This window comes from Gopherus evgoodei, unplaced genomic scaffold (assembly GCF_007399415.2).
Source record: "Gopherus evgoodei ecotype Sinaloan lineage unplaced genomic scaffold, rGopEvg1_v1.p scaffold_34_arrow_ctg1, whole genome shotgun sequence".
Lineage (NCBI taxonomy): Eukaryota > Metazoa > Chordata > Testudines > Testudinidae > Gopherus > Gopherus evgoodei.
Genome location: NW_022060016.1, coordinates 1,484,038 through 1,510,086, shown reverse-complemented (window position 1 = coordinate 1,510,086; position 26,049 = coordinate 1,484,038). Strand labels below are relative to the sequence as shown.

Here is a 26,049-nt window from a genome sequence, read left to right as displayed (position 1 = left end):
GATCAATTCGGAGTCACCCCCCTGCCTGCAATGGGGCAGGGCTGGGTTCTCATCTCAGCCTCGCCGGGGTCAATCCGGAGTCACCTCCTGCCTGCAAAGGGGCAGGGCCGGGTTCTCATCTCAGCCTGCCGGGATCAATCCGGAGTCACCCCCTGCCTGCAATGGGGCCAGGCCAGGTTCTCATCTCAGCTCGCTGGGGTCAATCCGGAGTCACCTCCTGCCTGCAATGGGGCAGGGCCGGGTTCTCATCTCAGCCTGCCGGGATCAATCCGGAGTCACCCCCTGCCTGCAATGGGGCAGGGCTGGGTTCTCATCTCAGCCTCCCGGGATCAATTCGGAGTCACCCCCTGCCTGCAATGGGGCAGGGCCGGGTTCTCATCTCAGCCTGCCGGGATCAATCCGGAGTCACCTCCTGCCTGCAAAGGGGCAGGGCCGGGTTCTCATCTCAGCCTCGCCGGGGTCAATCCGGAGTCACCCCCTGCCTGCAAAGGGGCAGGGCTGGGTTCTCATCTCAGCCTGCCGGGATCAATCCGGAGTCACCTCCTGCCTGCAATGGGGCAGGGCTGGGTTCTCATCTCAGCCTGCCGGGATCAATCCGGAGTCACCTCCTGCCTGCAATGGGGCCAGGCCAGGTTCTCATCTCAGCCTCGCCGGGGTCAATCCAGAGTCACCTCCTGCCTGCAAAGGGGCAGGGCCGGGTTCTCATCTCAGCCTGCCGGGATCAATCCGGAGTCACCCCCTGCCTGCAATGGGGCAGGGCCGGGTTCTCATCTCAGCCTCGCCGGGGTCAATCCAGAGTCACCCCCTGCCTGCAAAGGGGCAGGGCTGGGTTCTCATCTCAGCTCGCTGGGGTCAATCCGGAGTCACCCCCTGCCTGCAGTGGGGCCAGGCCAGGTTCTCATCTCAGCTCGCTGGGGTCAATCCGGAGTCACCCCCTGCCTGCAAAGGGGCAGGGCTGGGTTCTCATCTCAGCCTCGCCGGGGTCAATCCGGAGTCACCTCCTGCCTGCAAAGGGGCAGGGCTGGGTTCTCATCTCAGCCTGCCGGGATCAATCCGGAGTCACCTCCTGCCTGCAATGGGGCCAGGCCAGGTTCTCATCTCAGCCTCGCCGGGGTCAATCCAGAGTCACCTCCTGCCTGCAATGGGGCAGGGCCGGGTTCTCATCTCAGCCTGCCGGGATCAATCCGGAGTCACCCCCTGCCTGCAAAGGGGCAGGGCTGGGTTCTCATCTCAGCCTCCCGGGATCAATTCGGAGTCACCCCCCTGCCTGCAATGGGGCAGGGCCGGGTTCTCATCTCAGCCTCCCGGGATCAATTCGGAGTCACCCCCCTGCCTGCAATGGGGCAGGGCTGGGTTCTCATCTCAGCCTCGCCGGGGTCAATCCGGAGTCACCTCCTGCCTGCAAAGGGGCAGGGCCGGGTTCTCATCTCAGCCTGCCGGGATCAATCCGGAGTCACCCCCTGCCTGCAATGGGGCAGGGCCGGGTTCTCATCTCAGCCTCGCCGGGGTCAATCCGGAGTCACCTCCTGCCTGCAAAGGGGCAGGGCTGGGTTCTCATCTCAGCCTGCCGGGATCAATCCGGAGTCACCTCCTGCCTGCAATGGGGCCAGGCCAGGTTCTCATCTCAGCCTCGCCGGGGTCAATCCAGAGTCACCTCCTGCCTGCAATGGGGCAGGGCCGGGTTCTCATCTCAGCCTGCCGGGATCAATCCGGAGTCACCCCCTGCCTGCAAAGGGGCAGGGCCGGGTTCTCATCTCAGCTCGCTGGGGTCAATCCGGAGTCACCCCCTGCCTGCAGTGGGGCCAGGCCAGGTTCTCATCTCAGCTCGCTGGGGTCAATCCGGAGTCACCCCCTGCCTGCAAAGGGGCAGGGCTGGGTTCTCATCTCAGCCTCGCCGGGGTCAATCCGGAGTCACCTCCTGCCTGCAAAGGGGCAGGGCTGGGTTCTCATCTCAGCCTGCCGGGATCAATCCGGAGTCACCTCCTGCCTGCAATGGGGCCAGGCCAGGTTCTCATCTCAGCCTCGCCGGGGTCAATCCAGAGTCACCTCCTGCCTGCAATGGGGCAGGGCCGGGTTCTCATCTCAGCCTGCCGGGATCAATCCGGAGTCACCTCCTGCCTGCAATGGGGCCAGGCCAGGTTCTCATCTCAGCCTCGCCGGGGTCAATCCAGAGTCACCTCCTGCCTGCAAAGGGGCAGGGCTGGGTTCTCATCTCAGCCTGCCGGGATCAATCCGGAGTCACCTCCTGCCTGCAATGGGGCCAGGCCAGGTTCTCATCTCAGCCTCGCCGGGGTCAATCCAGAGTCACCTCCTGCCTGCAATGGGGCAGGGCCGGGTTCTCATCTCAGCCTGCCGGGATCAATTCGGAGTCACCCCCCTGCCTGCAAAGGGGCAGGGCTGGGTTCTCATCTCAGCCTCCCGGGATCAATTCGGAGTCACCCCCCTGCCTGCAATGGGGCAGGGCCGGGTTCTCATCTCAGCCTCCCGGGATCAATTCGGAGTCACCCCCCTGCCTGCAATGGGGCAGGGCTGGGTTCTCATCTCAGCCTCGCCGGGGTCAATCCGGAGTCACCTCCTGCCTGCAAAGGGGCAGGGCCGGGTTCTCATCTCAGCCTGCCGGGATCAATCCGGAGTCACCCCCTGCCTGCAAAGGGGCAGGGCCGGGTTCTCATCTCAGCCTGCCGGGATCAATCCGGAGTCACCCCACTGCCTGCAATGGGGCAGGGCTGGGTTCTCATCTCAGCCTCGCCGGGGTCAATCCGGAGTCACCTCCTGCCTGCAAAGGGGCAGGGCCGGGTTCTCATCTCAGCCTGCCGGGATCAATCCGGAGTCACCCCCTGCCTGCAAAGGGGCAGGGCCGGGTTCTCATCTCAGCCTGCCGGGATCAATCCGGAGTCACCCCCCTGCCTGCAAAGGGGCAGGGCTGGGTTCTCATCTCAGCCTGCCGGGATCAATCCGGAGTCACCTCCTGCCTGCAATGGGGCCAGGCCAGGTTCTCATCTCAGCCTCGCCGGGGTCAATCCAGAGTCACCTCCTGCCTGCAATGGGGCAGGGCCGGGTTCTCATCTCAGCCTGCCGGGATCAATCCGGAGTCACCCCCTGCCTGCAAAGGGGCAGGGCCGGGTTCTCATCTCAGCTCGCTGGGGTCAATCCGGAGTCACCCCCTGCCTGCAGTGGGGCCAGGCCAGGTTCTCATCTCAGCTCGCTGGGGTCAATCCGGAGTCACCCCCTGCCTGCAAAGGGGCAGGGCTGGGTTCTCATCTCAGCCTGCCGGGATCAATCCGGAGTCACCCCCTGCCTGCAAAGGGGCAGGGCCGGGTTCTCATCTCAGCCTGCCGGGATCAATCCGGAGTCACCCCCCTGCCTGCAATGGGGCAGGGCTGGGTTCTCATCTCAGCCTCGCCGGGGTCAATCCGGAGTCACCTCCTGCCTGCAAAGGGGCAGGGCTGGGTTCTCATCTCAGCCTGCCGGGATCAATCCGGAGTCACCTCCTGCCTGCAATGGGGCCAGGCCAGGTTCTCATCTCAGCCTCGCCGGGGTCAATCCAGAGTCACCTCCTGCCTGCAATGGGGCAGGGCCGGGTTCTCATCTCAGCCTGCCGGGACCAATTCGGAGTCACCCCCTGCCTGCAATGGGGCAGGGCTGGGTTCTCATCTCAGCTCGCTGGGGTCAATCCGGAGTCACCTCCTGCCTGCAATGGGGCAGGGCTGGGTTCTCATCTCAGCCTGCCGGGATCAATTCGGAGACACCGTGGACAATCTTGGCACCCACTGTTCAGCTCTTAGGTGCAGGCAGAGGGTCAGTGTGATGCCCCCAGCTCCCCCACATCACCCTCTGCAGATGAAAGAGTGACAGTGCCCCCAGTGGAGACGCTCGGCACAGCAGCTCCGGCACCCCCACCCCGGCCTCCCTGGATGAGGGACACCCACACCTGAGGGTGCCCCGATGGCTTGGCCACACTCCTGCTGGGTGAGATGCTCAGATCTTCACATCGGTCCATTCGCCGGCCTGTCTCCTCTCACCCGTGGGGGGCACTGCCTCCGGGGGCTCTGCCAAAAAGGGGACAAACAAGGAGGGTTGGTTGGGTGCTGGAGTGGTGACGGGACGGGCTCTACTCAGGCTGCTTGGAACAAGTCTGCCTGTCCATCCAGACATCCACTCGTCTGCATTACCCACCCGTCAGTCCATCCAACCACCCACCCGTCTGCATTACCCATCCACCCACCCACCCGTCAGTCCATCCAACCACCCACCCTTCTGCATTACCCATCAATCCATCCACCCACCCGCCCACCTGCATTACCCATCCAGCCATCATCCAGCCATCCAACCACCCACCTGTCCGCATTACCCATCCAGTTACCCATCCGTCTGCATTACCCATCCATCCATCCACCCATCCACTCGTCTGCATTACCCACCCATCAGTCCATCCAACCACCCACCCGTCTGCATTACCCATCCAGCCATCCACCCACCCACCCACCCATCAGTCCATCCACCCACCCACTCACCTGCATTACCCATCCAGCCATCATCCAGCCACCCAACCACCCACCTGTCTGCATTACCCATCCATCCACCCACTCACCCATCAGTCCATCCACCCACCCACCCACCTGCATTACCCATCCAGCCATCATCCAGCCATCCAGCCATCCACCCGTCTGCATTACCCTCCATCCATCCACCCATCTGCATTACCCATCCATCCATCCACCCATCAGTCCATCCACCCACCCACCCGCCTGCATTACCCGTCCACCCACCCACCCACTCGCCTGCATTACCCGTCCACCCACCCACCCACCCGCCTGCATTACCCGTCCATCCACCCGCCTGCATTACCCGTCCTCCCCCCTACAAACACTATCCAGCCATCTGTCCATGTTACCCATCCACCCATCTGCATTATGTCTACCCATTTATCCTTCCACCCAAACTATCCGTCCATCCGCATTATCTTTCTATCCATCCACCCATGCAGCCACCGGCAGTATGCATCTATCTGCCCCTCTTCTACCTTTCCATCTACCCACCTCTCCACGGACAGCAGGGATCTATCCCTCCGTCTATCCAGTCTCCATCCATCCATCCCCATAGGATCCAGGTGCCTGCTCCCCTCCCTTTTCAACTCTTTACGGATCTCTCTAATCTTTGCCTTCCAAACCCTTTGCTTAGCTTCCATCCCTCGGCCCCTGCCCAGGGCCGCAAGGGTCAGTGGCGCTCAGAGAGGCCCCAACACTGGAGAAGGACCCATAGGAAATGCCCACGGCTAGGCGCCTGGGGGGGCTGAGCTCGATGGGACCTTCTGGTGGCTCTTGCTGGAGTCTCCGATATGGTTCTCCTCCAGTTATGATGCTTGCAAGGACCATCCAGGGAAAACGCATGAAGCGTCCTGCACCACACGTGACACGAAACCTTGCCTCCTCCGGGCAGATCCTCACCACGCCCGTAAGGCCCCGTTACCTTGTTCCTCAGCTCGGCTGGGCGCGGGGCACTTGCGGTGGAGATCTAGAGTAGTCCTTGACCACTTCCTCCTCCTGGGAGAGGGTGTCTGCCCCGCGCCCACTTCTTGGCCACAGGTGGCCAGCCCCTTCTCGCAGTCCTTGCTCGGGGCCACCCTGTTTTGTTCCCTGGCTCTGTCGTCGGCCCCGTCCTGTGCCTGGGAAGCCGGGGGCTGCCCGCCGTTGGTCTGGGAATAGACGTTGCTGACCTGGGCCTGCTTGTTCCCGTTGTGGGCCTTGTAGCGGATCATAAGGATGATGATGAAGAGCAGGACGGAAGCGACGATGATCCCGCCGATGATGATGATCATGGTGCCGCCCAGGAACTGGGTGTGCAGGGCGTGGCACTGGGCGGTCTCCCCTTCCGTGGTGAACTGGATGCAGCCCACCACCCGGGTGGCCGTCAGCGCCGTCACCCCGTCGTCGTAGACGGCCAGCACGCACAGGTCATAGGCCCGCCCCGCCGCCAGGTCCTTCACCAGGAAGGCCCTGCTGGGTGGGGGGATCATCCTGAGGGGGCGGGAGGGGGAGTGGTGAGCAGTGCGGATCCCGCCCCATCTCAGCTTCACCCCACACAAACGCATCTGCCCCTCCCCGACCTCACCTCTGCCCCATGGCCACCCTACTACCCCTTCCACCACTACTCCCACCCCACGGCCCCCTGCTTCCCTCCTCCAGCACCCCCACCACCCCATGGCCACCCTGCTACCCTCCTCCAGCACCCCTCCCCGCCCCACGGCCACCTTGCTAACCTCCTCCAGCCCCCCCCCCCCGCCCCACAGCCACCCTGCTACCTCCATCCACCTCTACTCCCACCCCACGGCCACCCTCCTACCCTCCTCCAACACCCCCCCGCCCCACGGCCACCCTGCTACCCTCCTCCAGCACCCCCCTCGCCTCACGGCCACCCTGCTACCCTCCTCCAGCCCCCACCTCTCTCCCCACGGCCACCCTGCTACCCTCCTCCAGCCCCCGCCTCTCCCCCCACGGCCACCCTGCTACCCTCCTCCAGACCCCACCTCCCGCCCCACGGCCACCCTGCTACCCTCCTCCAGCCCCCACCCCACGCCCGACGGCCACCCTGCTACCCTCCTCCAGCCTCTGCCCCCCAGTCACCCTTCTACCCTCCTCCAGCCTTCTCCCCCGCCCCACAGCCACCCTGCTACCCTCCTCCTGCCCCCCCATCCCATGGCCATGCGGCTACCATCTTCCATGTTGGCTAGCACAGACCAACCTCCGACCAAGAGCCACTGAGATGGAATCCACCCCCCAAAAACCTCCAGCCCAGACCCAACCAGATGGGACCCCCCCAGCCCAGAACCACCCAGGTGAGATGAATTGGCCGACTCAGGCCAGCACCACTCAGACCCCCCCAACCGCCTCGAGCCTGGCACCCCCCACCCAGCGGCACGGGCTCACCTGTACACCAGGGTCTCGTCAGAGGAGCTGTTATACTGAATCTGGTACATGCGGACGCTGGGCCCAGGCCGCGGCGGGACCCAGCGAATGAGGGCAGAGGACGCTGAGAGCTCGGAGGCCAGGACCCCCGCGTCACGTGGGGCGGTGCTCCCATCGGCGCCTGCCTTGGCCGAGGTGAGGATATCGGAGGGTCCGGGTGCCGGCGGTTGGGTGCCGTCGGCGAGCTGGGGTAAGGGGCTGACCTGCAGCTCCACGGAGGCGGAGGCCTCGCCGGCGGCATTGGAAGCCACGCAGGTGAAGGCGCCAGCGTCCTGGACGGCGGCCACCAGGATCTCCAGGCTGCCGTTCTCGTAGGCCAGCGTCCGGGAGCCGTTGGCCACCAGCTTCCCCTCCGGAGAGAGCCAGTGCACCGCCGGCTCGGGGTCGCCCGCTCCGCGGCAGCGCAAGGTGGCCGCTTGGCCCTCCGTCACCGCCAGCCGGCCCGTGTGGTGGGTGATGACGGGCAGCTGGCAGACAAACTCCTCCTCGGGGACGCTCCAGAAGTACTTGCCCAGGAGCTCGGGCGGCGAGGCGCAGGTCTCCAGGTCGTCCTCGCGCGCCAGGCGCCGGAGCCACAGCAGCTCGCAGTTGCAGTGCAAGGGGTTACCCCCGAAGCTGAGCACCAGGGAGGAGAGGGGCGAGCCCTTCGACTTGGCGTAGACGGGCAGGCGGAGGAAAAGCGGGTCCGGGGGGATCTTCTTCAGCCGGTTGGAGGTCATGTCCAACCGGGCCAGCTTGTGCAGGTCGGCGAAGACGCCTTGGGGCACGTGGGCGATGAGGTTGTGGTCCAGGCTGAGAGAGTTGACGTTGCTAAGGCGACGGATGGTCTCCCAGGGCAGCCGGGCCAGGTTGTTGTAGGACAGGTCCAGGTCCTCCAGGGTGCCGGCGAAGTCGTCGAAGGCGCCGGGCGCCACGGCCTGCAGCTGGTTGTTGCCTAGGATGAGGTGGCGCAGGTTGGGCAGGCCCCGGAGCTGCTGGGCCCCGATGGCTGGCAGGCGGTTGCCGTCCAGGTGGAGGGCCCGCAGGCCGCGCAGGTCGGCGAAGGCAAAGGGCACCAGCTGGCGGATGGCGTTGCGGGAGAGGGTCAGGTGCACTAGCCGCGTCATGTTGGCGAAGTCCCGGTGCCGCACGGCTGTGATGAAGTTGTCCGTCAGCCGCAGCTCGGCCGTGCGCTGGTCGAGGAGCCCAGGCACGAAGAGCAGCCCAGCGCGGGCGCACAAGACGGCCAGCGAGGGGGACAGGTTCTGGCACGTGCAGCGGGGAGGGCACAGCTGGGCACAGGAGGGGCCCAGGCAGAGGGCCAGGGCGTAGAGAAGCAGGCGCTCCATGGCGCCGTCAGGGGGCCTGGCTGCAGGGAGAGAGGGAGAGAGATGGGCCAGGTGACAGCGGAGTCTTTCTTACCAGGGACTGCATCCTCCTTCACCAGCAAGAGGCGCCCCGCACTACTCCTAACTCTTGGAGGGGAAGTGTGGGCTAGCAGTGAGAGCAGGGGGGCTGGGAGCCAGGACTCCTGGGTTCTATCCCTGGCTCTGGGAGGGGCGTGGGAACTAGTGGTGAGAGCTGGGAGCCAGGACTCCTGGGTTCTATCCCTGGCTCTGGGAACGGAATGGGGGCTAGTGGTGAGAGCTGGGAGCCAGGACTCCTGGGTTCCATGCCCCATTTTAGAACTGACTCTCAGTGTGGCTTTGAGCTACTAATCTGCCTTTTCTGTGCCTCAGTTTCCTACTCTATAAAATGGGCCAAGTAACCCTTTATCCACAGATCCTTCCCTTTAGGCCCAGGGGCACAAACGCTTTCCCCCATGCCCTCCCCACTCCAAGTCCTTTCCCAGAAGTCCCTAGGGCACACACACACACCCAGACCCTTCCCAGCAGCCCTCAGAGTACACCCCCCTCCCACCTTTCCCAGCCCACGAGGCACACACACACAGGCCACTCCCAGCAGCCCCCAGGAACAAAGTGAGGAAGGCGACTGCGGTCCAGAAGCAGCTGCCCAAAGCCCTCCCCTGCCCCAATGCACCGAGGACTTTGCAGAGCCGGGACAAGTCAGCCCTGATGCAGATTGGGGGGTGAGGGGCAGCAGCTGAGGGGCCCAGGGTAAGCCAGGCAGTGGGGCCACCTGGCAGAAGAGGCAGGAGCAACTGGGGCAGCACCAGGCTATGTGCCTCTCCTCAACTCCCTCCCCTACAGGCCACGGCCATTCACCCCCACCACCACCCAACATGCAGCTCATCTAGCCCCACTCAATGTCGGGGTCATGGAAGTGCATCCTGGGATGGGCCAGATTCGGAGCCTGGCTCCTCCGGCATCAATCCAGAGTCACTGTGGCTTATCCCAGAGAAGAGCAGGATCTACCCCACCTGGCCTGTGTTTTAAAAATCAAAACTCACCAGCCTGGTCCTGACCAGGACTCTACAATAACAATCATGGCATAATAAACCCATGCCGCCTGGCCTTCACACGAGACCCTACTCAACCCGACAGCTCCCAAGCTACCCTACAAGAACAAACCCCCCTGCACCCATGTCCGGGGAGACAAACAAGTTTCCAGAAGGAAAAACCTGAAAGTTTGAGGGTTTGAATTCTGAAGCAATTTCATTCCATTCCAGACCGCCACCGAGCGGGGGCCTGGCAATCTGGGGGCGGACGGAAAGCACTTTGAGCCATCGCCTGCTAATTAACAAATTAACGACATAATTAGGAGGCACGTGGCTTTGGTAAACGGCACAGGGACCCACGTTTCCGACAAGTTCAAATAAGGGACAGTCCGTCTCGGAGCGGCTCCAGAGCGGCGCTGTGCGGGGAAGTGTTAGCGTGGGAGTTCATTCGAAGGAGCCGTGCGGGCGTTGAGCTCGGGGGTCTTTTAACTCCTTTGCTCGGGCCAAACAGGCGGCCAACAGGCACCTCTTGCAGCTTTTCAGTCTCTTCTCAAAGCCCCAGCTGCCGGAATCATGAGATTAGAAGAAAGCGCCGTTCTCCCCCTCACGGCCGGAGAAAAGTGCTGACATGCCCCCGAGGTGACTCGGACGCAAAGGAAATGAACGTTTCCTGGGCTCTCTTTGAATCCAGCCTCGTGGTTATGGGGAGGCCGGGCTCCGAAGCAACGATCGCTCAGGGTCACCTGAAGCCGGCTGACCCCCACAGCCCTGTCTAGTGCTGGAGACGGTTCTAGCGCTCCTGCTTGGGAAAGGAAGCTGGATGGCGTGAGCCGTTAATCCCCCAGTGTGGATGCAGGTCTATCCGGCTGAAGAGAGCCCATTCCCCTTCCCATACTGGAGAGGCCGTACTGCTAGAAGCACCTTTATTCCCCTCTAAACGCAGCCACGCTAGATGAGTGGTGCTGCTGTAACCAGACCAGGATAGTTAAACCCGGCCAGCGTCAGTCTGGACAAGACTGGAGAGCTGGGGGGGGGGGGAGCCCAGGGCTGGGCTAGCAGGAAGCTGCAGATCAAGATTGAGGGGCACTGAGAGACCTGGAGTGAGGGGAGCCCTGGGCTCTGAGCCATTCTGTTGCCTCTGGTCTGTCCTGTGTCCCCCACTTCACCCGCCTCCACCTGCAGAACCTGCAGCTTGTTTGGATCCCCAGCACCCTCATCCCCGCTGGGTTTAATTCAGGAATCCAAGATTATCATGACACTCTCAGGGCTGAGCAAGCTGATTAGCCTCCTGACGCAGCCCCCGACGCCCACATAGGGGAAGGTGGCGGCAGGGTCTGCCAGGGATCTCATCCAGCATTGTAGGCGTGTGCGGGACACCAGTGCAGCTGGCTGAGCCCTTCACAGCAGGGGGAGGGGAGGAGCTGTATCTCCCACCCCATTTCACAGATGGGGAAACTGAAGCATCATCCAGTGTCCCAGCCAGAAATGGAACTCAGGAGTCCTAATTCCCAGGCCATGGCACATCTGTCACCCCTTGGTAATACTCCCGTCCGGGGCTGGGAACAGAACCCAGGAGTCCTGACACCCCTTCCCTGCTCTTGCATCTCACTGATACTTCTTTGTTCACACCGATGTCCCTCAATCTCGACTCGCAGGCCCCAGGCTCTGCCCCACACTCTACCAGTGCCCCTCAATTCTAGCCTGCAGCCCCCTGCTATCCTGGCCTTGGGCACCCTGACTCCCGGGAGCTCCTCTAACCTCATATCTGACCCCCTTGCAATCTGGGTTGGGTTCCTGTCCTGAGATCCCAGCTGGCCCCTCATCAGTCCAGCTGTGGGGCGGACTCGGACCCAGATTGATGTTCCGGTTCTGGGGGACATCTTGTGCTTTTGGCCCAGGGTGCTGGGAGTCTTGGCTGTTTGGGGCAACCCAAACCCCACCGGAACTGGCCCCGAAAGCTGGGTCCTGCCAGATCAGAACCATGAATGACAGCCTGAAGCCACCGCAGCCCCCAACGGTGCCTCCCGGGTCTGGCCCAGCTCCCAGGGCCCAGCTGGGTGTGGGGGGCTCCCAGTTGCGTCTCCACTCAGGTAGCTCTCCCATCCCGCCTGCTCCACCAGGGACCTGGGGCAAGGCAGGCCTGACCCTGCCCCTTGCCTCAACATGTCCCGCCCCCAAACATCCTCAGGTCCCCACACCCGCATGCCCCCAACACATGCCCTATAAACTCCCTGACACACCCCGCTCTGCCCCTCCCCAACACACCATTTATTGCCCCCCCACATGCCCACTGTAACCCCCTCATGCCCTCTAGCACCCCCTGCCGTGACAACCTCCCTCCCACATGCCCTCTACCCCCCACCACACACACCTCTGACAGCCCCATCCAGCCGCCCTGTTCCAACACACTTCACTCACCCCCCATGCTGGGGGGGGCATTCGGGGCATGATCCCTGGTCATAGACACACCCCGCCCCCAATGCATGGGATTCGGAGCTGGCTGTGCAGTGGTGGGATTTAACCCCTGGCCTGTGCCCCCCCCCCAGCTCCCCACCAGAGGGGAGGAACCATCAGTGAGTCTTAATGCAACGCTCCCGTCCCACTCCCAGGATAGATCCTCTGCCCCACCCCCGTCAGGGCAGTGGGGCAAATCAGGAATGACCAACACGTGCTCTGTGGGATGCCCCCCAGCCCCATGGAATTATGGGTGATGGGAGGTCAAGACTACATCCACACACACACCTGCCCTCAAATCTCTGCTGGGGACGGACAAACCATGAAATCAATGAGACCCCGGTGGGATGCGGGGGAGATGGGCAGATGGGGAGGATGGGCAGCCAGACTGGCCCTTCCTCCCCTCACCATCAGGTCACCCTGCTCCCCCAGTTCGGCTTGGGGGGTGGCGCTACCAGGGTGGGGTGACAGGCTTGTGATTTTAGTTGAATTTTGCAGCAATAGGGGAGGAGGAACCATGTCAGGACAGTTCCCCACCCCCTCCACTCCCAATGTCCCCACAGTACTAGCCTCTCAATGCAGCCCGCCCACCTCAAAAAAAGCCGTGCCCTGATGCCTGGGGGTGGCTCCCTCTCCCCAGACAATGCCGCTCTCATCCACAGACATCTCCCACCACCTTGGCCGCCAGTCAAAACCCTGTGGCGGTGAGTTCCGCCGGCTAACGACAAGAGGCCAAGCTCCCAGCTGACTCCTCCTGCCCCTTTCTGATGTTTCCCCAAGTTGGTCTTGCCCCTGCATCCCATCAGCCCGGCCCCCACCCAGTGATGGCAGCCTCAACAAGTCACAGCCAGAGGGAGGCACTCACCTACCTCACGCTTTGGTTCCAGCAAGCCATAAACCTTCAGGAGCGTCCGGGCAGGGGTCCGGCGGCTGGGCTCAGGTCAGGGTTGGGGGGCCAAGCTGGCTAATGCCAGGGCTCAGCCGTCCATGCTGGCTCCGACCTCTCAGCTGGGGGGGTCCTGAGGCTGAGCCTGGATGGCTAAGGCAAATTCCCCCCCAAAATATAGGGGGCATCTGAGTGCCAGGAGCTCTCCCTCCAGCTGCTGCGATGCTGTACTCCGGCAGCACCCCCAACTGCCAGCACCTCATTCCTCCCTATCCGGGGTTCGTCTCAGGCTGGGAAGTGGGGTGTAAAACATCCAGGCCGGATTGGAGGTCAGAGGGGGTGAGTTTCGAAGCAGTGTTGGGGGGGAGGGTCAGGCAATGGGGGAGGGTGGGAGCTGCATCTCCCCAGAGCCAGGGGAGCTGAGCCACGCCAGGGTTTTAGCTCGGTGCTGATACAGGAAGGGGGCGGGGGGCTGCCCCTTCTGACTGACCCCAAAGCAGCGTCTGGCACGAGAAGGAGGGGGTCGTTCAGGAGCGGGGAAGGTCGCTGCGCAGGAGCAACAGCCGCCAGCCGTCCATCCTGGGGGAGGCTCGGGTACCGGTTCTGGACACCCCCCACGGTCCCAGCTCTGCCCCCGGGGAGGGGGCACGCTCAGGATCGGGCCAAATCACCCTGGGACGGCGGGGGGTCAGACCCCTCCCCCACGCTCCCTGGGGTTAAAGGTCCAGATGGCAAATGCAAACCCCCCCCGGCCCCCCGCCGCCCCCAGCTCGGGAATCACGTCCGGGCAGCGGCCTCCCAGCCGGGGCCAGGTTGGTACCCGGCGCCGGGATGCAGCTGGGGGCCAGTTGCCGGGCGCTGGGGGCCGGGATGCAGCTGGGGGCCGGTTGCCGGGCGCTGGGGGCCGGGATGCAGCGGGGGGCCGGTTGCCGGGCGCTGGGGGCCGGGATGCAGCGGGGGGCCGGTTGCCGGGCGCTGGGGGCCGGGATGCAGCTGGGGGCCGGTTGTCGGGCTCTGGGGGCCGGGATGCAGCTGGGGGCCGGTTGCCGGGCTCTGGGGGCCGGGATGCAGCTGGGGGCCGGTTGCCGGGCTCTGGGGGCCGGGATGCAGCTGGGGGCCGGTTACCGGGCGCTGGGGGCCGGGGTGCAGCTGGGGGCCGGTTACCGGGCTCTGGGGGCCGGGGTGCAGCTGGGGGCCGGTTGCCGGGCTCTGGGGACCGGGATGCAGCTGGGGGCCGGTTGCCGGGCGCTGGGGGCCGGGGTGCAGCGGGGGGCCGGTTGCCGGGCTCTGGGGGCCGGGATGCAGCTGGGGGCCGGTTACCGGGCGCTGGGGGCCGGGGTGCAGCTGGGGGCCGGTTGCCGGGCTCTGGGGACCGGGATGCAGCTGGGGGCCGGTTGCCGGGCGCTGGGGGCCGGGGTGCAGCGGGGGGCCGGTTGCCGGGCGCTGGGGGCCGGGGTGCAGCTGGGGGCCGGTTGCCGGGCGCTGGGGGCCGGGGTGCAGCTGGGGGCCGGTTACCGGGCGCTGGGGGCCGGGGTGCAGCAGGATGCTTGTGGCTGGATCCTGGTCCGGGGGCTACAGGCGGGCGCTGGGTACCGGGGGCCGCAGGGGCCGGTGCAGGGAGCCAGGGGGCGGTGGCAGTGGCGGGCCGGTCCCTGTAGCCCAGCACGGCCGCTCGCCCAGCCTGGGAGCGGCCCCCGGGCCTCATGAATATGCAAAACAGGGGGCAGGGCCCAAACAGCCCCGCTCTTAAAGGCACAGCGTCCGCCTCCGTCAGCGCCAGCTCCCCCCAACCCCGCGTCTTGCCAGCGCCCAGCAACCAGGCCCCCGCTGCACCCAGTGACCAGTGCCCGGCAACCACCCCCCTGCTGCACCCAGTGACCAGTGCCTGGCAACCAGTGCCCAGCAACCAGCCCCCTGCTGTAGCCCTGTGACCAGTGCCTGGCAACCAGTGCCCAGCAACCAGCCCCCTGCTGTAGCCCTGTGACCAGTGCCTGGCAACCAGTGCCAAGCAACCAGCCCCCTGCTGTAGCCCTGTGACCAGTTCCTGGCAACCAGTGCCAAGCAACCAGCCCCCTGCTGTATCCCAGTGACCAATGTCTGGAAATCAGCCCCCTGCTGTATCCCTGTCACCAGTGCCCGGCAACCAGTGCCCGGCAAACCAGCCCCCTGCTGTATCCCTGTGACCAGTGCCCGGCAACCAGCCCCCTGCTGTATCCCTGTGACCAGTGCCTGGCAACCAGTGCCAAGCAACCAGCCCCCTGCTGTATCCCTGTGACCAGTGCCTGGCAACCAGTGCCAAGCAACCAGCCCCCTGCTGTATCCCTGTGACCAGTGTCTGGCAACCAGCCCCCTGCTGTATCCCAGTGACCAGTGTCTGGAAACCAGCCCCCTGCTGTATCCCTGTCACCAGTGCCCGGCAACCAGCCCTCTGCTGTATCCCTGTGACTAGTGCCCAGCAACCAGCCCCCTGCTGTATCCCTGTTACCAGTGCCTGGCAACCAGCCCCCTGCTGTATCCTGGTGACCAGTGTTTGGCAACCAGACCCATGCTGTATCCCTGTCACCAGTGCCCAGCAACCAGCCCCCTGCTGTATCCCTGTCACCAGTGCCCGGCAACCAGCCCCCTGCTGTATCCCTGTGACCAGTGTCTGGCAACCAGTGCCCAGCAACCAGCCCCCTGCTGTATCCCTGTCACCAGTGCCCGGCAAACCATCCCCCTGCTGTATCCCTGTGACCAGTGCCCGGCAACCATCCCCCTGCTGTATCCCTGTGACCAGTGCCTGGCAACCAGTGCCCGGCAACCAGCCCCCTGCTGTATCCCTGTGACCAGTGCCTGGCAACCAGCCCCCTGCTGTATCCCAGTGACCAGTGTCTGGAAACCAGCCCCCTGCTGTATCCCTGTGACTAGTGCCTGGCAGCCAGTCCTCAGCAACCAGCCCCCTGCTGTATCCCTGTGACTAGTGCCCAGCAACCAGCCCCCTGCTGTATCCCTGTTACCAGTGCCTGGCAACCAGCCCCCTGCTGTATCCTGGTAACCAGTGTTTGGCAACCAGACCCCTGCTGTATCCCTGTCACCAGTGCCCAGTAACCAGCCCCCTGCTGTATCCCTGTGACCAGTGCCCAGCAACCAGCCCCCTGCTGTATCCCTGTGACCAGTGCCTGGCAACCAGTGCCCAGCAACCAGCCCCCTGCTGTAGCCCTGTGACCAATGTCTGGCAACCAGTGCCCAGCCCCCAGCCCCCTGCCGTATCCTGGTGACCAGTGTTTGGCAACCAGCCCCCTGCTGTATCCCTGTGACCAGTGCCCGGCAACCCGCTCCTGCTGCTGTACGCAGTGACCAGTGCCTGGCAACCAGTGCCCAGCAACCAGCCCCCTGCTGTATCCCTGTGACCAGTACCTAGCAACCAGTGCCCAGCAACCAGCCCCTTGCTGTATCCCAGTGACCAGCATTTGGCAACCAGTGCCAAGCAACCAGCCCCCTGCTGTATCCCTGTGACCAGTACCTAGCAACCAGTGCCCAGCAACCAGCCCCTTGCTGTATCCCAGTGACCAGCATTTGGCAACCAGTGCCAAGCAACCAGCCCCCTGCTGTATCCCTGTGACCAGTGCCTGGGAACCAGTACCCAACAACCAGCCCCCTGCAGTATCCCAGTGACCAGTGCCTGGCAACCAGTGCCCAGCAACCAGCCCCTGCTGCTGTATCCAGTGACCAGGGCCTGGCAACCAGTGCCCAGCAATCAGCACCCAGCTATGTCCCACTGACCAGTGCCTGGCAACCAGCCCCCTGCTGCTGTATCTCTGTGACCAGTGCTGGGCAACCAGTGCCTGGCAACCAGTGCCTGGCTATATCCCAGTGACCAGTACCTGGCAATCAGCAACCAGCTCCCTGCTGCTGTATGCCCGTGACCAGTGCTGGACAACCAGTGCCTGGCAACCAGTCCCCTGCGGTATGGCCATGACCAGTACCTGGCAACCAATGCCAGCAACCAGCCCCCTTGCTGATGTATCCCTGTGACCAGTGCCTGGCAACCAGCCTCCTGCTGTACCACCTGACCAGCACCCGGCAGAACAACCCCTACCCCCTAGAACAGAAGTTCTCGTTCATAAGACGAATGTGACGGGCTTTGCAGAGGGGCACGGCCAGTCTGCTGATGATTCGGAGGAGCCCAAGCGCCAGGTGGCAGTGCCACTCCTCCAGTCTGGCTGGGCGTCCCCTGCTGCCTCAGGCAGAGGCCTAGTTTGCCCATAGCTAGAGCAGCAGCCCTGCTCCCAGCGTTGGCACAGAGCCATGCCAGGGGGCCATAGAGCTGAGGCAAGATTTTGCCACTCCCCCATCCCCTGCCTTCCCCTAACTCCCAGCTGGGCCGGGGCAGAGTCCCAGCGAAACATCCTGCAGGGAAACACCACCCCTGGATCAGCCCCTCACCCCACAGCATCCCACAAAAGGCAGGGGGCTGAGGCAGGCAAGACCGCCTCCCCTCACAGGGGGCACACCTCACCCCCGAGGGGGACAGGACACCAGGGAGCTGGGGGAGGGGGAACAGCTAAGCCACCAATTCTCATCCATGTCTGTAAGCTGGGAACTGCTCAAAGCTCTGTCAAGAAGGATCTGAACAGCACGGGGGCGCTGGGCTGCGGGGAGCAGGGTGGGGGCTCGGCAGGGGGTGCTGGGCTGCGGGGCAGGGGCTCGGCAGGGGGCGCTGGGCTGCAGGGAGTGGGGTGGGGGGCAGTGGGCTGCAGGACAGGACACCTACCGCCTCCCAACACACACACTCTAACCAGTAGGCCCTGCTCCCTCCCAGAGCTGGGGATGGAACCCAGGTGTCTGCACTCCCAGCCCAGCTTGCTGAGAGGAGACACCAACCATCCAGGCATGTGCAAGCCCCAGGCCCTAAGGAAGGGGGGCAGAATTGGGCTGGGGAGGGGGAGGCTGTTGGTGTCTTCCTGGCTCCACATGCTGGGTAGGTCTCTAAAGGTCAGCGCTGCAGCACGGCTCCCGCTCTCCTTATGTGATCAGCAGAGACAGGGGCAGGCACTGGGGGGCCTCCAGCCATCTAAGCAGGGCTTTAACATGCCTTTCCAACCCCCCCACGCAGCCAGGGGGGCAGAGCAGGACTGGCCGCATGCAGAGGGGGGGCTGGAGATGCAGCGATTGAAGGATATCTCCGGAGATGGGGGGAGCCCAGGACTGGGCTAGCAGGGGGCTGCGGGCTGGGATTGAGGGGCACCACCAGCGATGGGGGTGGTGGAGAGCTGAGGGTTGCAATGGGGGTCTGGATTGAGGGGTGCCTGCTGAGCTGCAGGGGGGGTCTCACTCTCATCACCCAGCTGCGGTTCCCTCTCTCTGCTCCCCCTCACCCTGCTCTGGGTTCTCTGTGCCCTTTCCCCTCCCTTCTCCATTGAGCTCCTGCAGGCAGAATGCCGGGGCAGATGGGCCCGTGGGTCAGCCCCCAGCTGGCAGGGACGGAGGGGGATGCTGGGCTAGATGGGCCTGCCGGTCTGATCTGGGATGGGGAGAGAAGATGGCAGCATGTCTGTGTCACACAGACAGCGGCTTCCCCCACCTGCCCATTCCCTGGTGCAGGGGTCTGGGCCCTCGGTGCCCCCGCACCTGCCCGGCACAGCTGAAGGTCCCTGGGCCAGCCCCATGGCAACCCTGCTAGCCAGTGGCTGAGGGAAGCTGGGTCTCTCTGGCCCATCTAATCCTACAGCCAGTGCTGACTGGAGCCTTGTAAGCCTCGGGTGGGTCACTACCATTGGCTGGGTTTTGCAGAAAGTGAAACTGATGCAGCTGGAGGGGACAAAGTCACAGCAAAATCAGAACCAGGGATTTCACCCAGGAGTCTTGGGTCTGAGTCCCCCATGTCTAACCACTAGACCCCCTCTTCTAGAGCCAGGGTTAGAACCCAGGCATCCTGACACCCAGCCCTCCACTCTAATCACTAGACCAAACTTCCCTTGGAGGGCTGGGAATAGAACCCAGGAGTCCTAGCTCCCAGTCCCCCAACTCTAACCAATAAACTCCACCCTCCTCCTTGACCCAGGGATGGAACCAAGGCATCCTGACTCCCAGCACCCCACCCCACCCCCGCTCTGACCAGTAGACCACACTTCCCTCCCAGTGCTAAAAATAGAACCCAGGAGTCCTGGCTCCCAGCTCCCTGATTTCTAACCACTAGACCTGCCTGATCTAGCCTCTAAGGTGACCAGACAGCAAGTGTGAAAAATCAGGATAGGGGTGGGGGGTAATAGGTGCCTATATAAGAAAAAGCCCCAAAAATCAGGACTGTCCCTATAGAATTGGGACATCTGGTCATCATATAGACCCCACTCCTCTCCCAGAGCCAGGGATAGAACCCAGGAGTCCTGATAGGGAGCCAGCTTTGACAGGCCCTCCTCCCACCCCATCTCTCTCAGACAGTCCTGTGCACAGGTGCTCAAAGGATGGTGCAGCAATAGATCCAGAGAGAGAGATTCTCCACCCAGGCCCCGGTCCCCCAGCAAACCTCACCCTCAGGCCTCGCACAGCAGAGTTTAGCTCCATGCCAAGAGTTTCCCCTTTCAACTAAAAACAAAAAACGGGGCCACCTGGAAGCAAACGTCTGGCTGTGTGCTAGGCAGGGCTGGAGGGGGCCTGACATTTCTCCTTGGGAGACCCACACGGGTAAACAGGCCAGACTGCCAGCCAGCCCCAGACAGAAACAGCGCCCAACCCTGAACCAGCTCCAGATTTCTTTGCAGGACTGGTGGGGCTTTCCAGGCTCTGTGGAACTCAAAAGTTGGTCTCCTCCAGCAGCAGAAGTTGGCTCAGTAAAAGCCATTCCTCGTCATCGGGTGCGGGCTACTGGCTGGCTCCGGGTCCGAGCTGGAAACAGGGCGGGAGGGTGAATTGTTCCAGAGGTATCCCGTGCTGATCCCAATGCAGATCCAGACTTGGTCAGACACCGCCCAGCTAGTTACACACTCTGGCCAATCGCAAAGCCAAAGCGACACCGCGTGATGTCACTCGCCAGTGGAACTCACCGCCACAAGGTTCCCATAGATGGAGTTGTCATGGAGTGTGGAGGAGTCAGGGTCCTGCACCCCCGGCTTCCTGCAATTCACCGTGACTCTCAGCCAGCCAGTAAAGCAGAAGGTTCATTAGAGGACAGGAACACAGTCCAAGACAGGTCTTGCAGGCACAGACAACAGTATCCTCCCCAGATAGGTCCATCTTGGGGTCCCAGGAGCAGCACAGCCCCCTTGCAGGGTCAGAGCCCTGTCTGTCCTTCCCTCCATTCCCCAGCCTTCCCCTGAAACTCTCTCACTCCCCAGCATCTTCTCCCCCAGCCTTTGTTCAGCTTCCTGGGCAGAGGTGTCACCTGGCCTCTAACCCATTCCTGGGTTCTCACTACATGCTCAGGCATCTTCCCTCATGGCCAGTCTCCCATCCCCCAGTGCAGCCCGTCCTCCCAGGCCAACACCCTCCACTCAGCATTCACAGACCACAGTAAGAACAGTCCCAGTTCGTCACACACTCGCCAGTGGAACTCACCACCACAAGGTTTCCATAGATTGGAGGCAGGGTGGTCTGGGAGCCTAGATCGGAGCTGGGCAGGAATTGGGTTTTCCCATCCAGCAGAAAGTTTTCAACACAGCAAAAGATTTTCCCATCCCCTGCGCCAAAAAACATTCGTGAACTGAAAAAAATGGATTGCGGGGCCCGACTGGTTCATTTCAGTTTCGACCGTTTTTTTAATTCTAATTCCTGTTAAGGAACAAAGTTGTTTCCAGCCAACAAAGTGGATTTTATTTTTTTGCTTCTAATAAAAAAAAATGCCTCGGCAAACGGCCCATTCCCGGGAAACCTCTCAATTTCGATAAACCCCCATTTCCCAGCAAAACAAGTGGCTCTAGTAAAGAGATCTCGGGTCCGTTCCTAGAGCTTTGCGTGCCCTTGGGCATGTCACTTCATCTCTCTGGGGCTCCTCTGGAAGACAGGAGAAACGATCCTTTCCTTGCCTAGTTCGGCTGGAGGGACTGTCTCTCTTTGTGTGTCATCACCCACTGGGGACGACGTATGGAGGTAAGATGCCGGGGGAGATGAGCCCCTGAGGCCACCCGAGGCACTGGCAGAGGGTGGAATGAGAAGCGCTGGGAGAGGCTAGTGGAGTTGTTAGGGGTTGGTTAGTTACTAGCCAGGCCTAGCTGGCCCCCATTACTGTAACGGGGGAAACTGAGGCACGGAGAGGGGAACGGGGCTAGCCCAGGTTCGCCCAGCATCAGAGCCACAAATTGAACCCAGGCATCCTGACACTAGATCCACTGCCCCACGCCGCAGCTGTCAGGGGGTCAGGGAGCATTCACCAGGGCTGAGATAAGGCCAGCTGGAGCAGCTGGGCGGCCTGTGGAAGGCCGCAGTCGCTCCCAGGGTGAGCGAAGGGATTCCTGAGCCAGGGCACCCTTTGGATGCTGAAGGCAGGAGCAAGAAGAGATTTCTCAAGCAGCGCCCAGGGTGGTTATTTGCTGGGTAATATTCGAAGGCCAGAAACGATTCTGCCAGGAGAATAATGGATAATTAATGGCAAATAGGGACTGGCCCAACAGATAAAGGCAGATGGTGCTGCTCAAATAGGGAAGGAAGAATTAAGAGCGAGTGAGCATGGCTGGAGGAAAATGGAGAGAGATTTAGGGCTTGTCTACACAGGAAAATTAATCCTAATTAAGGTCAGGTGGGAATTTAAAGCCGATTAACTGTTCCTGATTAACGCCACAGGGAGATGCTCATGTTCCGGGGACAAGGGGGCCTTGTTCCTAGTCATTGTGATTTGAAGAGCACAGGGTTTGTCTACACTGGGAAACGGATTCAGATTCTAGGTCGGGAGCGAACGTAAATGGGGCCAGTTATTCAGGAATCGCTCCAGCGACCGAGCCCCCAGAGGGACTGGAGGGGATGAACAATGCCTCTTGATTCAGACTGTTTATACTGGGAATTAACAGGTTTCATGTTTCTCTCCGGTTCCCCCCAGAGCCAGCAGCTCAAGCCCTGGTCAGTTCTCTGTCCACGCAGCTGCCGGGATTGCAGCTTAATTAAACTCTACATCCTGCTTAGTCATTATTTTCTTGTTGCAGACATTTATCCTTGTCAGAGGCTCTGGGGCCTGTGGAGATGTCAGTGCCTGAGCTGCAGCTGCATGCGACTCCCCAGGGCCACGAGGTCTCCCTGTGCCAGAGCCGGATTGAAATGGTAGCACGACACCCACTGAATCTGCCCTAATGGCTTTGCGGCACTAGGGGGGCCCTGTGCTGCAGGAAGTGGGGCAGGGGCTCAGTAGGGGCGCTCTCCCCTGGCAATCAGGGCTGACCCCAATGCCCCATCATGCTGCACATGGGTGTCGGGCATCTCAAGTTCCCACAAGCCCCATGAAACCCAACACTGGCGTGCTCGCTATCTCTGGCCATCAAATGATGCATGGGCCTCGTCCCTGGAGCAGGGGGTTACCATCAAATCCTTGTTACGCTCCAGCAGCCGAAAGCCTGCGGATTCTCCTTCACTCCCTCTCCTGTCACCGCTCCACCCCAGAAGAGGCTGCATTTGAGCACCGCCTGGCTGGGAAGCCTCATGAAAGGGCTGGATGCGGCTAGATGGCCAAGGCCCTTTCCTGGCCGCGTCCTCAGTCGTCCAACTGGGATTGTTCTTGGGCATCACACTAGCAACCAAGCCTGTGGCTCCGTTGAAGACACACAGTTCCCGCTCCAAAGAGGCAGGAGGGGAAACTGAGGCACAGGGCAAAGCAGTGACTTGCAAAAGGACTCCTAGATCCCAGTCCGGTGGTTGGTCCACTAGGCTATGCTGCCTCTTTCTCTCACCCATGGACACATGGCCCCCCCTGCCAGCCACGCAGTGCTGGGGAGGGTCTCTGGGGAGCCCAGTGCCCCCCTCATCCCGAACATCCCTTTGCAGGAGTCCCGTACAGAGATGCCCAACGTGCTAATTCCCCAGCCCTGCCCTCCGGCTTCACTGCCAGTCACAGCTCCCAATTCCCAGCCCCCTCCCCCAGCTGGGGGGTGTCCCACCCAGAATACACGTGAGAACACAGCCACGCACACAGTCCCCTGGCATGTGCATGCACACATGTGCAAAGGCCCCTGCTCACCAGTACCCCCAGCCTCACACGGCCCCCAATGCCCACGCCGCCTATGCTGAAGCACGGCTCTCTCACGTGTGCAAGTGAGCACACCCCTATGTGCACACGCCATGGGGCGGGGGTGGAAGCCAGAGGGTGGGAAAGGCAGGTGTGGAGGGGACAGATGGTGGGAGATTTGAAGAGAAAGGGCTGTGCCAGTCTTTCTTTCTTTCTGACTGGATTTTCCTTTCTTTTTTCTTTTTTCTCTTTTCCTTTCCTTTCTTCTTCTTTCTTTTTGAGCAGACTTTTCTTTCTTTCTTTCTTTTCCCCCAGGCCTTGTCCATTGCTCTACTTGTCAATCGGTCCCCCAGCTGTCCCACTCATTCCCTGTCTCAGGCTCCATGCCGTCAGATCAGCCCTCGGTCCCGTCCCTAGGAGCCGGGGAAGGCCTGTGACAGGGCAGCAGGGGCCTGTCTAGCTGTGGCAGCCTCTGCCTGGGATGGTCAGGAACCTGCTGCTGTGAGATGATCAGAGCTGCCAGCACCTGAGCTCAGCAAGCTGGGCCGGGGTCACTTGGGACACAAGTTTGTGGGTTCCTCAGCGGACATGTTAACCCAGCTGCGTGGTTAGAGCATGAACCATCTGGGGACGGGGCAGCGTCCTGCTCTTTGTGTGTGTGCAGCGCCGGGAGCAGTGGGGGCCCCCCTCTCAGTCTGGGAGGGGCGTGGGGGCTAGTGGTTAGAGCAGGGAGTCAGGTATGTATGAAAGTGAAAGTGTGAAAGTGGGGTGTAGTGGTTAGAGTGCAGGGGGGCGGGAGGGAGCCAGGACTCCTGGGTTCTATCCCAGCTTTGGGAGGGGCGAGGGTCCAGTGGTTACAGTCGGGACTCCTGGATACTGCCAATGCCCTGGGCCGGATCTCAGTTGGGGTCTGTGCAGCATCTGGCACGACGGGGCCCTGATCTCGGTCGGGGTCTGTGCAGCGCCCGGCACGATGGGGCCCTGATCTCGGTCGGGGTCTGTGCAGAGCCTGGCACAGTGGGGGCCCAGGTCTCAGTACAGCTGTCATGCACAGGCCCAGTGATGCCAGCTGAAGCCACGGATCCTTCCTCCTTCATGCCCAGAATCGTCTCTGCCTCTGCCTGTTGCCAGACTCCGCTCCCCCCGCACCATCCTGCTCCTGTAGCTCATTCCCTGGGGCCCCCAATGCCACTATCCTGCCCCCCCCCGAAGTGCCAAGCTGGCATTTCCATGGCCTACTTTCCAAGGCAGGTTACGGCTCCTCTCCAGGATCCCCCCCACCCCCTTTCCTACCTGACCTCAATAATCACAGCTTCTCAGCAAGTCCTCACCCCCTGGCTGCACCAGGCTGTCAGTAACTATACGGCCCAGCCCTGGTCGTGGGCCCGAGGGCCCCTCTCTGCTTGGGGCTGGGATAAACCCTTTCCTTGCCCTCCTCAGTTAGCCTGGCATTTCATAGGCCCTTCTTCCCCCTTCTGATCCCTTCCTTGTTCGAATCCTTGGAGCTTTCCTCCCCCCTAGAGTTCCCTGCCTTTTGGGCATGAGGGAGCAACCCCAGCCCCCTGGGCAGGGCCCGCAGAAAGAGGGGAGGGAGGGGAAACTGAGGCATGGAGAGGCAGAAGAGTAAAAAGAAGTCTATTGGAAAGTCAGGAATTGAACCTAGGCGTCTGGGTTCCCAGCCCTAACCACGGGACCCACCTTGTTCGCAGTTAGGGGGCACCCCCAGGCGTGCGAGTCATTAACAAGGGACACGAGTGTTCACCACAACCGCGCAAACAGGAAGGTGGGGCTGCAGGTTGGCTTGCGGGGCACTAGCGGAGCTGTGGGTTATGGGGGGAGCCCAGGCCTGGGCTAGCAGGGGCTGCAGGTCAGGAATGAGGGGCACAGGCAGAGCTTGGGGGGAGGCCAGGGCTGGGAGCTGCACAGACCCCAACTGACGCCTGGGTTCTACCCCCAGCACTGGAAAGGGAGTGGTGGCTAGTGGTTACAGCAGGAGGCAGGGGGGCTGGAGGTCAGTATGTCACAGCCCTGGGCAAGGGATCCCTATATAAACAGCTGCCACACCATGCCCCAGAGGTGGCTGCAACTGAGCCCTGGGCAAGTGATCCCAGTATAAACAGCTGCCGCGCCCCCACCCCAGAGGTAGCTGCATCTCAGCAATGGGTGCAAGACCCCTGTATAAACAGCTGCCACGCCCCCAGCCAGAGGTAGCTGCATCTCATCCATTAACTACTTTTACATGCAGCGTCTCATGTGCTTTGGGACTCTTTCTGGCTGCAAGGCAGCGGTGAAATATAAACTCATTATTATAATCCTAAGAAATCAGTCAGTGAGGAGCCCTGCCAGGGGGCAGGTGAAATCCCAAGGAGATGCCCAGCATCACAGAGGATTTTCCTTCTCCTGAAGCACTAATTTCCCCCTGCCTCTGTGCTGTGACGTACAATTAAGCTGTCACTGGGCCAGTTCTTCCAGCCAAAAGCTACGCGCGCCCTGCGGCACGGGAGACGCCGGGACTCGAGCCTCGGGGAGTCTCCTGGCTCTCCCCATAGCAAAGGCAAGGAGGGAAATTCGCCACCTGTCAGTTTGGCCTCAAATAGCCAAGAGCGGGAGCCGCAAGGCAGGTGACCTGAGTCACGCAAGGGCCCTGAACAAGCAGCGAAGAGAACCCAGGTGTCCTGGCTCCCAGCAACGCCCCCCCCTCTAACCACTAGACCCCACTCCCCTCCCAGAGCTGGGGATAGAACCCAGGACTCCCCTTGATTTCAACAGACATGAGGAGCCCAGTTATCCTTGAGAGTCTGGGCCTTTCTCCCCTGAACTCGACCTGGCCCCATTGCAGTCAGGGGGTGACTCCGGATTGACTCCAGGGGGCTGAGATCAGAACCAGGCCTGGCCCCATTGCAGTCAGGGGGTGACTCCGGATTGACTCCAGGGGGCTGAGATCAGAACCAGGCCTGGCCCCATTGCAGTCAGGGGGTGACTCTGGATTGACCCCTGGGGGCTGAGATCAGAACCCGGCTTGGCCCCATTGCAGTCAGGGGGTGACTCTGGATTGACCCCTGGGGGGGCTGAGATCAGAACCAGGCCTGGCCCCATTGCAGTCAGGGGGTGACTCTGGATTGACCCCTGGGGACTGAGATCAGAACCCAGCTTGGCCCCATTGCAGTCAGGGGGTGACTCTGGATTGACCCCTGGGGGCTGAGATCAGAACCCAGCTTGGCCCCATTGCAGTCAGGGGGTGACT

At 62.1% G+C, this 26,049-nt stretch overlaps 1 protein-coding gene and 1 long non-coding RNA gene across 8 annotated transcripts in view; one reads left to right on the top strand and one right to left on the bottom strand.

The window, feature by feature from the left end:
- LOC115641362 overlaps window positions 1-23,468 on the top strand; it is a 31,645-nt gene extending 8,177 nt beyond the window's left edge. The window contains exon 4 of the long non-coding RNA XR_003998063.1: window positions 23,091-23,468. This is a non-coding gene — a long non-coding RNA (uncharacterized LOC115641362). The remainder of the gene's footprint in view (window positions 1-23,090) is intronic.
- The window catches only part of LOC115641341 (leucine-rich repeat and fibronectin type III domain-containing protein 1-like protein), a 31,285-nt gene that overhangs the window by 1,006 nt on the left and 4,230 nt on the right, over window positions 1-26,049 (bottom strand). The window contains exons 1-4 of one of the 7 annotated variants that reach the window (XM_030544422.1): window positions 12,662-13,489; window positions 6,927-8,313; window positions 5,470-6,017; window positions 3,399-4,049 (exon numbers count right to left, since the gene is read on the bottom strand). In XM_030544422.1, the coding sequence (XP_030400282.1) occupies window positions 3,979-4,049; window positions 5,470-6,017; window positions 6,927-8,293 (1,986 nt within the window). In that variant the 5' untranslated portion in view covers window positions 8,294-8,313; window positions 12,662-13,489 and the 3' untranslated portion in view covers window positions 3,399-3,978. Of the gene's footprint in view, window positions 1-3,398; window positions 4,050-5,039; window positions 6,018-6,926; window positions 13,490-26,049 lie in introns of those variants that run through there. The other 6 variants (XM_030544420.1, XR_003998058.1, XR_003998059.1 and 3 more) reach the window with 6 other exon arrangements.